Source organism: Nipponia nippon, unplaced genomic scaffold (assembly GCF_047370975.1).
Source record: "Nipponia nippon isolate SJK-2023a ecotype South Korea unplaced genomic scaffold, ASM4737097v1 scaffold_34, whole genome shotgun sequence".
Classification (NCBI taxonomy): Eukaryota; Metazoa; Chordata; class Aves; order Pelecaniformes; family Threskiornithidae; genus Nipponia; species Nipponia nippon.
This window is the reverse complement of record NW_028262352.1, coordinates 2,791,318-2,803,801: the sequence shown is the minus strand read 5'-3', so window position 1 is coordinate 2,803,801 and position 12,484 is coordinate 2,791,318. Positions and strand designations below refer to the sequence as shown.

Genomic DNA, 12,484 nt, shown 5'->3' with positions numbered 1-12,484 from the left:
CATCAATACAGGCTGGGGGACGAATGGATTGAGAGCAGCCACGCAGAGAAGGACTTGGGGATACTGGTGGACACAAAATCGGACATGAGCCGGCAATGTGCACTTGCAGCCCAGAAAGCCAATCGCATCCTGGGCTGCATCAGAAGAAGCGTGGCCGGCAGGTCGAGGGAGGTGATTCTGCCCCTCTACTCTGCTCTCGTGAGACCCCACCTGGAGTATTGCATCCAGCTCTGGGCTCCCCAGCACAAGAAAGACATGGACCTGTTAGAGTGGGTCCAGAGGAGGGCCACGAAAGCATTCAGAGGGCTGGAACACCTCTCCCATGAGGAAAGGCGGAGAGAGTTGGGGTTGTTCAGCCTGGGGAAGAGAAGGCTCTGGGGAGACCTTATTGTGGCCTTTCAATACTTAAAGGGGGCTTCTAAGAAAGATGGAGAGAGACTTTTCACCAGGGCCTGTAATGACAGGACAAGGGGCAACGGTTTTAAACTGAAAGAGGGTAGATTTAGATATTGGACATAAGGAAGAAATTCTTTACGATGAGGGTGGTGAAACACTGGAACAGGTTGCCCAGAGAAGTTGTGGATGCCCCATCCCTGGAAGTGTTCCAGGTCAGGTTGGATGGGGCTTTGAGCAACCTGATCTAGTGAAAGATGTCCCTGCTCATGGCAGGGGGGGGTTGGACTATATGATCTCTGAAGGTCCCTTCCAACCCAAACCATTCTATGATTCTATGATTCTATAATTCTATGACTTTTACATGTAGCTCAGTGCTGCCAAACAAGTTCAGCAACCGTAACTTTGAGTAATAATGCAAAGCAAAAGAGCCCTGACAGACAAGCAATTCATTATGTTTTAAAACTAGATGTCTTCAATCAGTATTTATTTATGTCGTGGTTTAACCCCAGCCGGCAACTAAGCACCACACAGCTGCTCACTCACTCCCCCCTCAGTGGGATGGGGGAGAGAATTGGAAGGGTATTTTTATTGCTGAGCATGACATCATATGGTATGGAATAGCCCTTTGGTCAGTTGGGGTCAGCTGTCCCAGCTGTGTCCCCTCCCAGCTTCTTGCTGTCACGGATGAGTGGTTAGGTCGCTTAAATAATCACCACCAAAGATATTTGCAAAAAGTGATTTTAATAGAAACTTATAAAAGTGTGATTTAACAAAGTTCGATGGCAAGGTTCACTCTATCACTTATTAAATGAATGGAATATATGGGCGGGGGGGGGGGGAGATTGAGATAGAAGGAAATACAAGGGGGGTAAAGGAGGCCCTCCCATTGAGTCACGAGGTTCAGAATGGACCCCCTTTCTTTCTAAACTCCTTCTCAGAGAGGAGCCTAGGTGCGGCTGGATCCAATCCTAGTCTCAGACTTGGTCAACGGTTTATGGCTAAGGATTATATGTATTTAGCAGCAATTTAGGGTTTGTTCACACTAAGGAGAGAATCACAAGAATTTAGCAGTGACTAATCATTGGTTACTCTAGCATCTACAAAGTGATTAAATAAAGTTTACTACAATATTTGAATCGATTCTCACACACACAATCATACGATAGGCCTAATAAAGGCACCTCTTAGAATCTCTCGAGAGTCTGGTATGCGCAGATAAAGGTACCCATCAAAAATTCCCCTGGAGTTCAGTGAAATACTCACTTCAAATGATTGTCTCAACGGGCGAAGATCGAGCCTCAAGGAGTGAAGGGCACCGGAGATCAGCCCATGTCCTGTTGCCAGGCCTCCGTATGCAAACTTAAGAGTTCGCAGCTCTGAGAAGCATCCCACTCAGAGGGAGATACTGGCGCAGCCCGCTGCGGCCCAGGAGAGCTCAAAGGGTCTCCCGTGGTACCGCTGTTCATAGAGTTCTGAGTTGATTGACTTTAGGCATCAGTAAATTTCCATCCTGGCCACAGCTCCGGTCGGTAATTGCTGAGTTCTCATTAATCTCAGCAAGACAGGTACGATCCTCCCGTGCCAATCCGCCCGAGTTATGATCCACAATGATATGTCCCCAAGCTGTCAAGGGGTGACTGATTATGCCAGGTGGGATCAAGGCATTCTTGTTCCCCAGCTCAGCCATGCAAGAGTGCCTGGTACGACCAAGGGGCACCTAATCGCCAGCTTGACTAACCTGATCTCCTTCTATGACAAGGTGACCCGCTTAGTGGATGAGGGAAAGGCTGTGGATGTTGTCTACCTGGACTTTAGTAAGGCCTTTGACACCGTTTCCCACAGCATTCTCCTGGAGAAACTGGCTGCTCGTGGCTTGGATGGGCAGATGCTTTGCTGAGTAAAAAACTGTCTGGATGGCTGGGCCCAAAGAGGTGTGGTGAATGGAGGTAAATCCAGTTGGCAGCCGGTCACAAGTGGTGTTCCCCAGGGCTCAGTGTTGGGGCCGGTCCTGTTTAATATCTTTATCAATGATCTGGACGAGGGGATCGAGTGCACCCTCAGGAAGTTTGCAGACGACACCAAGGTGGCCGGGAGTGTTGATCTGCTGGAGGGTAGGGAGGCCCTACAGAGGGATCTGGACAGGCTGGATCGATGGGCCGAGGCCAGTTGTATGAGATTCAACAAGGCTCAGTGCCGGGTCCTGCACTTGGGTCACAACAACCCCATGCAACGCTACAGGCTTGGGGAGGAGTGGCTGGAGAGCTGCCCGGCGGAAAAGGACCTGGGGGTGTTGGTTGACAGCCAGCTGAATATGAGCCGGCAGTGTGCCCAGGTGGCCAAGAAGGCCAATAGCATCCTGGCTTGTGTCAGGAATAGTGTGGCCAGCAGGACCAGGGAGGTGATCATCCCCCTGTACTCGGTACTGGTGAGGCCGCACCTCGAATGCTGTGTTCACTTTTGGGCCCCTCACTTCCAGAAGGACACTGAGGTGCTCGAGCGTGTCCAAAGAAGGGCAATTCTTTACGATGAGGGTTCCACCCTTGGTATGACATTGGAACAGGTTGCCCAGAGGAGTCGTGGATGCCCCATCCCTGGAAGTGTTCCAGGTCAGGTTGGATGGGGCTTTGAGCAACCCCATCTAGTGAAAGATGTCCCTGCTCATCACAGGGAGGGTTGGACTAGATGATCTTTAAAGGTCCCTTCCAACCCAAACCATTCTATGATTCTATGACACAGAGAAGATGGATCCAGACTCTTCTTGGAGGTGTGCAGTGATAGGATGGGAGGCAATGGACACACATTGGAACACAGGAAATTTCAATTAGAGATTAAAAAAATTTTTTTTTATTAATCATGAGGATGGTTAAATACTGGAACAGGTTGTTGAGAGAGGTTGTGGAATCTCTGTACTTGGAGGTGTTCAAAACTCAGCTGGACAAGGCCCTGAGCAACCTGATCTAATTAGACCTCTTTTGAGCAGGAGTTTGACTAGATAACCTCTGGAGGTCCCTTCCAACCTAAATTATTATTTCTAATGTTTAATTATATACCTCTAAAAAAAAAAAAAACAACCTAAAAATAACAGTATAAATAAGCCCAGAAAGAAAGACTGTCTGCTTCCCATATACAAATTCCAAAATAGCAATTTATATTTTTAAGTTTAAGAAGGTAAAACTTATAATTTTTACATTTACTTAGTAGGCTTACGAGCCTACTAAGTTTTCTTATTCAGTTTTTCCTTTCCCTTTTTGTTTTAACGATAAGCTGTAATAGAGAAAATTCTTAACACGGTCACTGATATCACCTTGATATAGATGCTTGCAAGTCCAACACTTTCTTCATTTACAGGTTTAATGGAGCATGTTGTTCTTCCTTGTAATGCTATGTCCCCTTCACATGTGAGCTTCCTCTGTAAGAAAAGTCAAATATTAAATTGAAACAAGCTATGCCTCAAAGACATAATAGTTATTCAGATTCACATTTCTTACTCAGTTTTGTTTTGTACATATACCAGACATTCACCTAAACATTGCCAAAAGTGAAACTAACCACCTAGAATACGATTTTGTAGTACATTCATAACATGTTTAGTCATATGATCCTAAAACTATATGTATGCTTATCATAAATGCTTATGAAAACATGCAAGCAAAATAAGATAATGAACAGTATATTATAACTGTCAATGTGTTTTGCAATATTTTTATTTTAGTGTATGCATACTAAAGTAATGAAAAGCATATTCAGTGAAATAGTGTAATTAATGGAACTGTTCATATAAGTTCAACACATACTTAGCCAATCTTAAAAACATGAAGATTCCATTTTTTTCAAGTGGATAATGAAAAAAAAGAGCCTCTTCAATTCATTCTTTGCCAAACAGCATTATAGATATTTTAGGTAGAAAAATGCTTCAGTGCTTTTTGTAGGATCAATGTTTATACTACTAATTACGCACCACATATCCCAAAAGATAGGTATGCATTATAGTAAGTCATAAAAGAAGTAAAAAGAATAGATTTTCCATGGCAAATTAACAATAAAACAAGAACCAGCAAGAAAACAGAGGACTGCTCACAGATTCTCTTTCTCTAAGCAGACCATCACATTTAGCATCTTAAAGATGCAGAAAACTGCCGATATAATTTTTTCTCATTTGAAATTTTACATAAAACTTAATGAAATGCAATTATTTTAAACTTCAGTACAGGATCATTACAATTTCCCCTATTTTCCTAGTTTCCTTGGCTACCAGAGGTATAATTATTTTGGTTAATGACAATATTTTTGTAGAAAAGGGACCTATGATCACCAGCATTGTAAAAATCATATAATCTGGTGTTGAGTACAACAATATACTAATAATCAAAGCAAAGGTTGCATGACAAAAGCATTGCAGACTGTGGTGGGTTAACCCTGGTAGGCAGCTAAGCACCACACAGCCGCTTGCTCACTCTGCTCTCCCACAGAGAGATGGAGGAGAGAATTGGAAGGGCAAAAGCAAGAAAAATTCATGGGTTGAGATAAAGACAGATTAATAAGTGAAGGAAAAAAAACAAAACCAAAACAAGTTATGCACAAGCAATCACTCACCAGCAACATACTGATGCCTAGCTAGTTCCCAAGCAACAGCTACTTTGGAACCCACCCCCCCAGTTTTATTGCTGAGCATGGCATTACATGGTGTGGAATATCTCTTTGGTCAGTTCAGGTCAGCTGTCCTGGCTGTGTCCCCTCCCAACCTCTTGCCCACTCCTAGCCCACTCCCTGGGAGGTGGGCAGAGGGAGTAACAAAAGTCCTTGATGCTATGCAAGCACTGTTCAGTAACAGCCAAAACACTGGTGTGTTATCAACACTGTTTTGGTCACCAATCCAAAACACAGCGCGATGTGGGCTGCTATGAAGAAAATTAACTCCATCCCAGCCAGACCCACTACACAGACAATTGGAGTTAAAAGCTAAGCCTAGCCTCATTATTCAGAAACAATAGATATGTACACATATAAAAGTCATTTTTATCTGGACTCTTAACGGCTAAAACATTTCTTTGCTTTTTCAATAGAATAGCCAATGCAACTGCTTAAGACATACTTAAGACAAGTCAAAATGACCTTTGATATGCTAGATTTAGCAGAAGGAACTAGTAAGATCTTTCCAGAACAAAACTATGGTGGCCATGAAGGATTTTAGCAAAAATGAGAACAATTACTGTGATGACAATTAATTCATTGCTCACAGATGGTACACCTGATTAAAATGTTTGTTTTGCACTTCAAAAGAAAACTACAAGGGAGTTGGGGAAAGGATAGATCTTTATGGAGGCTAGCTATCATGGAGTGACAGAAGATCTGAGACTAAAAAAAAGGCTCATTAGTTAACACTAGGGTGGGGTGGGTTTTTGTTTTGTTTTTATTAAGTTGTAAGAGACTGTACTTCTTTAAGTCAATGAAGCCAAATCCACCTGATTGGTCCTGTCACCTTTTCAATCTAGGAACTTCCTACAGAAACAAAAGAAATGCCATACAGGATTAATTCCTTCAAGACTTACACCTCTCAATGTCATTATGTGCAATGCATTATCCTGAGGGGAGGGGAAGGGGACAACAAACAATTAAAAAATACCCAAAATACCACAGGTGTTTGGAGACTTGTACCTTTCAAGGCATGAGGACACAAGATTTTTTTTTTTTTTGGTCCAATGGCACATGAGAAGCCCACTGACTCTGGATTGTCATCATGCTGAACAAGTAGCTCTCCGGTAATATCATCAATGCCCTATTAGTGTTTAAAAGCAAACATGGGTTTCTATATCTATTTAAAGAGCTGTTGTGTTATTTTCTACTGAAATTACAATCAATTACTGAAATTACAATCAATGGGAGACTTCAACTTCCCAGGCATCAACTGGGAATATCATACTGCTGTGACGAGCAGGTCTTGGAAATTCTTGAAGTTTGTGGGAGATAACTTCTTGTCACAAGTACTCTATGAGCCAACTAGGAAAGAGGCCCTCCTAGGCTTGTTGTTTGTGAATAGAGAAGGACTCGTGGGAGATGTGATGGTAGGTGGCTGTCTTGGCCACAGTGATCACAAAATGGTTGAGCTTAAAATTTTCAGTGTAATGAGAAAAAAGGACAGCAGAGTTGCTACCCTGGACTTCAAGAGAGCAAACTTTAAGCTATTCGGGGAGCTACTTAGCAGAGTCCCCTGGGAATCTGCTTTTGAGGGCTTAGGAGTCCACGAGTGCTGGTCAGTTTTTAAGAACCACCTTTTAGAAGCACAGGAGCAGGCAATTCCAGTGTGTCAGAAGTCAAGCAAGCGGGGCAGAAGACCAACTTGGCTGAAGAGGGAACTCCTCGAGGAGCTCAAGAGGAAAAAGAAATTGTATGATCTCTGGAAGCAAGGACAGGCTTCGCAGGAAGATTCCAGAGCCATGGTTCATATATGCAGGGAGAAGGCACGGAAGGCCAAAGCTCAACTAGAGTTGAAACTGGCCAGTGTTGTGTCAGACAACAAGAAGGGATTTTTACGTACCCTAATAGCAAGAGGAGGTCTAAGGAAAACATTGGACCGATACTTGTTGAAGATGGTCAGCTGACTAATAGGGATGAAGAAAAAGCAGAGGCATTCAATACTTTTTTCCCCTCAGTCTTTAATAATACTGATAGACCTTGGGCTGCCTGGTCCTCTGAGTCAGACGACCACGACTGCTGGAGCAGTGACTTTCCATTTGAGGACACTGAAATTGTAAGGTACCAGCTGTATCAGCTGAATGGTCACAAGTCCACGGGGCCTGATGGGATTCATCCCAGAGTACTGAAGGAGACAGAGGATGTTACGGCAGGGCCCCTCGATCATCTACCAGAGATCGTGGCACAGTTCAGCCAAGAGGTGAGATTACCAGGCAAGTTTGTGGTGATGAAGCGGGTCCAAGGTCAAGGCAGGAAGCCAATCCACAAGTCAGGATCAGCTCAAATGATTGCTGTGCAGGTCCATGGTGACAAGTCAGGTCAGACCTGGAAGTCAGGTCTCCAGTGTAGTAGGGGCCTCCTCCAGTGTAGTAGGGGCCTCCCAGTGTAGGCCCAGGACTGATTTTAAATGGGCTCCTGGGCCCAAGGGCAGAAGATGTGGGTGGAGGCCCGAGTTGAGGCAGGTTGGAACTATGTAGACAGAACCTTCATACATGAAGGAACAGAAGGGTGTCTAAAATTGTTCCAGTGGGTTCATGAATACTGGCAGGTGAGTAAGAGATTGACCTGACCTTTGTATGACAAAACTGAAATGGGGAATAGAACTTGATGAACATTTGGTTGGAAGTTAGGCTGTGGAAGAGATATCATACAGTGGCAACTGCACACAAAAAAATTACATAAAAGCCAACAGAAGAGTTTTTTCATGACTGAACAAATAAAGGTAGGATCCTAACATGGCAGCTATGGCAACTCTAACTGCACCTTTCAATTCCAATTTGTTAGAAATGCCTAACATGATTACTGAGCTTGAAATTGTTGAAACAGCAATGATGTCCCAAGAAATGGTTTATTGCTGGCATAGCAGAAGTCATTAAAACTCAGTTCAGTAGCAATCAGTGGAATGAAATTTTGCTCTTGCTTAGACCCACTCCGCTCATTCGAGTCATTGTGCAAATAACAGAATTTGGCCGACCAGTGTCATAAGGGACTCTTGGTTACTTCATACATATTAATCAAAAACTTGTATGTGTATTAATGCACATTGATAAGATCACACACACACCCCTCCCCGAACTTTCTCAAGGCTAAACAGTCCCAGTTCTCTTAGCCTCTCCTTGTATGAGAGTTGCTCCAGTCCCTTAATCATCTTCATGGCCTTTTGCTGGACTCACCCCAGGATGTCCATGTCTTTCTTGTAGTGGGAGCCAAGAACTGGACACAGTACTCCAGATGTGGTATCATCAGTACTGAACAGAAGGGAAGAATCACCTTCCTCAACCTGCTGGCTATGTTCTTCCTGATGCAGCCCAAGATGCTGTTGACCTTCTTTGCTGCAAGGGCACAGTGCTGGGTCATGTTCAACTTGCTGTCCACCAGGATCCCCAGGTCCTTCTCTGCAAAGCTGCTTTCCAGCTGGTTGGCATCAAACTTGTTCTGGTGCATGGGGTTCCTCCCCAGGGGCAGGACTTGGAATTTCCCTTTGTTGAACTGCATGAGGTTCCTGTCAGCCTATTTCTCCAGCCTGTTGAGGTCCCTTTGAATCACAGCACAACCATTAGGTGCATCCACCACTCTTTCCAGTGCTCCCAGGCCTCTGGCTGCTGAGAGTGCCTTGGGCGTCTGCCTGGGACCAGGGACAGTGGTGACCTCACATGTAAGAGATGTGCTCTGGTTGAGGCGCTGAGTTGCCAGGTAAAGGAGCTACAGGAAGAGGTAAGCAGGATGCACACCATCAGGGAAAATGAAGAGATTGACAGAGTCTTTGCAGAAAGATCTTCCTTTCACCTCCTAGCAAGGGAGATGAAGGTCAGCAAGAAAGATTTCTCTCACTGGGAGGAGTGGCTGATACACCAGAGGGTCATGCTGCCATCCAGAGGGACCTTGACGGGCTGGAGAAATGGGCTGACGAGAACGTCATAGAATCATAGAATCATAGAATGCTTTGGGATGGAAGGGACCTTTAAAGGTCATCTAGTCCATCCCCCCTGCAATTGGCAGGGACATCTACAACTAGATCAGGTTGCTCAGAGCCCCATCCAGCCCGACCTTGAGTGTTTCCAAGGACGGGGCATCTACCACCTCTCTGGGCAACCCAGTCCAGTGTTTCACCACCCTCATCGTAAAAAATGTCTTCCTTATCTCTAGTCTGAATCTACCCTCTTTTAGTTTAAAACTATTACCCCTTGTCCTATTGCTACTGGCCCTGCTAAAAAGTCTGTCCTCATCTTTCTTATAAGCCCCCTTTAAGTATTGAAAGGCCGCAATAAGGTCTCCCTGGAGCCTTCTCTTCTCCAGGCTGAACAACCCCAGCTCTTTCAGCCTTTCCTCATAAGAGAGGTGTTCCAGCCCTCTGATCATTTTTGTGGCCCTCCTCTGGACCCTCTCCAACTGGTCTATGTCCTTCTTGTACTGAGGACCCCGGAGCTGGATGCAGTACTCCAGGTGGGGTCTTGCCAGAGCAGAGTAAAGGGGCAGAATCACCTCCCTCGACCTGCTGGCCATTCTTCTTTTGATGCAGCCCAGGATACGGTTGGCCTTCTGGGCTGCAAGAGCACATTGCCGGCTCATGTCCAGCTTTTCGTCTATCATCAGTACCCCCAAGTCCTTCTCTGCGTGGCTGCTCTCAATCCCTTCATCCACCAGCCTGTATTGATACCAGGGATTGCCCCGACCCAAGTGCAGGACCCTGCACTTGGCCTTGTTGAATCTCATGAGGTTCACACAGGCCCATTTCTCCAGCCTGTCCAGGTCCCTCTGGATGGCATCCCATCCCTCAGGCGTGTCGACTGCACCACTCAGCTTGGTGTCGTCTGCAAACTTGCTGAGGGTGCACTCGATCCCGCTGTCTGTGTCATTGATGAAGATATTCAACAGCACTGGCCCCAATACGGACCCCTGAGGGACACCACTCATCACTGTTCTCCATCTGGACATTGAGCCATTGAACACTACCCTCTGGATGCGACCATCCAGCCAATTCCTTATCCACCAAACAGTCCGCCCATCAAATCCATATCCTTCCAATTTAGAGAGGAGGATATTGTGGGGGACCGTGTCAAAGGCCTTACTTCATGAAGTTCAACAAGGGGAAGTGCCAAGTCCTGCCCCTGGGAAGGAACAACCCCATGCACTTGTACATGCTGGTGGCCACCCAGCTGGAAAGCAGCTTGGCAGAATAGGCCCTGGGGGTTCTGGTGGACACCAAGTTGAACATGAGCCAGCAGTGTGCCCTTGCCGCAAAGGCGGGTAATGGTATCCCGGGCTGCATCAGGAGGAATGTTGCCAGCAAGTTGAGGGAGGTGATCCTCCCCCTCTCCTCAGCACTAGTGAGGCCACACCTGTGTCTAGTTCTGGGTTCCCAAATAGAAGAGAGATATGGAGCTACTGGAGAGAGTACAGAGAAGCCCCACAAAGATGATTAAGGGACAGGTGCATCTCTCATATGAGGAGCGGCTGAGAGACCTGGGACTGTTTAGCCTAGAGAAGAGATGAGTGTTACCTTTTCTTTTTGTCCATCATAGCATATCCAGCTGCATGTATCTAGGAACTATATCTGGGAACAGTACACGTTCAGGTCATTCCAGCATGTTCTCTGGCATTGTTACATACATAGAGCTATACAGCAGTCACTCATGCTGACATCTGGGTTACTAGGCCTAATATGGCTGACATGGCTTGCCCAAGATCACTAACTCCTCAAATAAAGTATCTTCTTCAAGATTCCCAATACACAGTTAGACTATGTTTTTTTGTCATGTTATCCCATTTGAAAACAGACAGGATTTTTAAGTGGTATGTCTCTCCAATTATTGAGTCTTTGTCGTCAATGGAAACAATAACGCAGAAGCTTCCATAAATGGGAATAATACAGGGTGGATGCCGAATCCTGAGTTGGCAATAAGTGACAATTGTATTGGAAGTACTGTCAATACTTCTCCCACTATAAATTAAATGGGTGGATTCTGTTTTGCTTTCAGACTCTTGAGTATGCAACAGAATGAGAGAGAAAGGCTAGTCTCCTTGGGAGTAGCATTTGCCTGTATTTTGTTTGGTGTGATTACAGGGAATTCACTTAATCTCCCTTTATCTCCTTTGTTTATCTAGAAACAGTACGGTCCTAATGCACAACAGGAGGGATGACTCTGGCTTGCTACGGTGAGAGAGACTATATCAGTAGATAAGACAAGATGGATGTACCATGCTTTTTTGCATCTGTAAAATATAGGACATGGTTGTCTCTATCCTCAGGCCTTTGTATGTTGCTGTTATAAAAATCAGTGCTATGATATACATTATGAAATGAGAATATCTTCATGCTAATGGTAAAAAACCATTTGAACTGCCTATAAGCATAGCAAGTCCTGTAGTTGGAGTACTTGTTACTCAAACTCTCATTTGCTCCTTCAATGAGTTTCAGACTTCCTGATGCATCTGGTAATAGTAACTATTGCTCCAGATCATACCTACAAATTTTGCGATTATCTTGTTCATTCAAGACAAAGTAAGATTTTATCAGCCCTATAGAGGGCACTGTGTTGAATGCTTGAACCAGTATGGTAGGTTCATACAGTTAAAACCAGAAGAGCTGCTGTTAGAGACAGGAATGTTAATAGGAATTAGATTACAGTGGAACTGTTATGTAGAGAAGGTGTCTCCTTCATTGCGATGTATCCTGTGTTACATGGAGTGCTGAGTTTATTTTAGAAGGACACAATTGAGAATTTTGATACCAAAGTGATATCACATTGAAAATTAAGCTTTCAGTAACTCTTCTTGGAAAGTTTCTCCTTTCTCCTCTCTCCGTCTCAGTAAATGCACTCAGCATTGTTGTCCCATCGTTGTGGTTTTTTTCTTGTGTTTTTTAATGTATTTCTGTATTGGCTTTACGTGGCAAGGTTTTGGTACTGGGGGGGCTGCAGGGGTGGCCTCTGTGAGAAGAGACCAGGGGCTGCCCCTGTGCCAGACAGAGCCAGTACCAACTGGCTCAGTAACGGACCCATCGCAGGCGAAAGCTGAGCCAGTCAGTAAAGTTAGTGGCACCTCTGTGAAAACATATTTAAGAAAGGATAAAACCGCTGCACAGCAGTGTGTGTGAGAGAAGAGCGAGGGAAAAAAAAAAAAGTGAGAGGAACAACTATGCAGACACCAAGGTCAGTGAAAAAGGAGGGGAAGGAGGTGCTCTGGACACCAGAGCAGAGATTCTCCTGCAGCCTGGGGAGAGGCTATGCTGGAGCAGGTTTTCTGGCAGGAACTGTGGCCTGTGGGGGACCCACAATGGAGCAGTCTTATCCTGAAGGACTGCAGCCTGTGGAGAGGACCCATGCTGGAGCAGGGGAAAAGTGTGAGGAGGAAGGAGCGGCAGAGATGAAGTGTTATGAACTGACCATCACCCTCC

At 45.1% G+C, this 12,484-nt stretch overlaps 1 protein-coding gene across 2 annotated transcripts in view; it reads right to left on the bottom strand.

Moving 5' to 3' along the window:
- Positions 1-3,264: 3,264 nt before the first annotated feature.
- The window catches only part of LOC148054100 (E3 ubiquitin-protein ligase UHRF1-like), a 62,876-nt gene continuing 53,656 nt past the window's right edge, over positions 3,265-12,484 (bottom strand). The window contains exons 2-3 of one of the 2 annotated variants that reach the window (XM_087770946.1): positions 8,262-8,790; positions 3,265-3,805 (exon numbers count right to left, since the gene is read on the bottom strand). In XM_087770946.1, coding sequence (XP_087627072.1) covers positions 8,599-8,790 — 192 coding nt within the window. In that variant the 3' untranslated portion in view covers positions 3,265-3,805; positions 8,262-8,598. The remainder of the gene's footprint in view (positions 3,806-8,261; positions 8,791-12,484) is intronic. The other variant, XR_015707712.1, reaches the window with a different exon arrangement.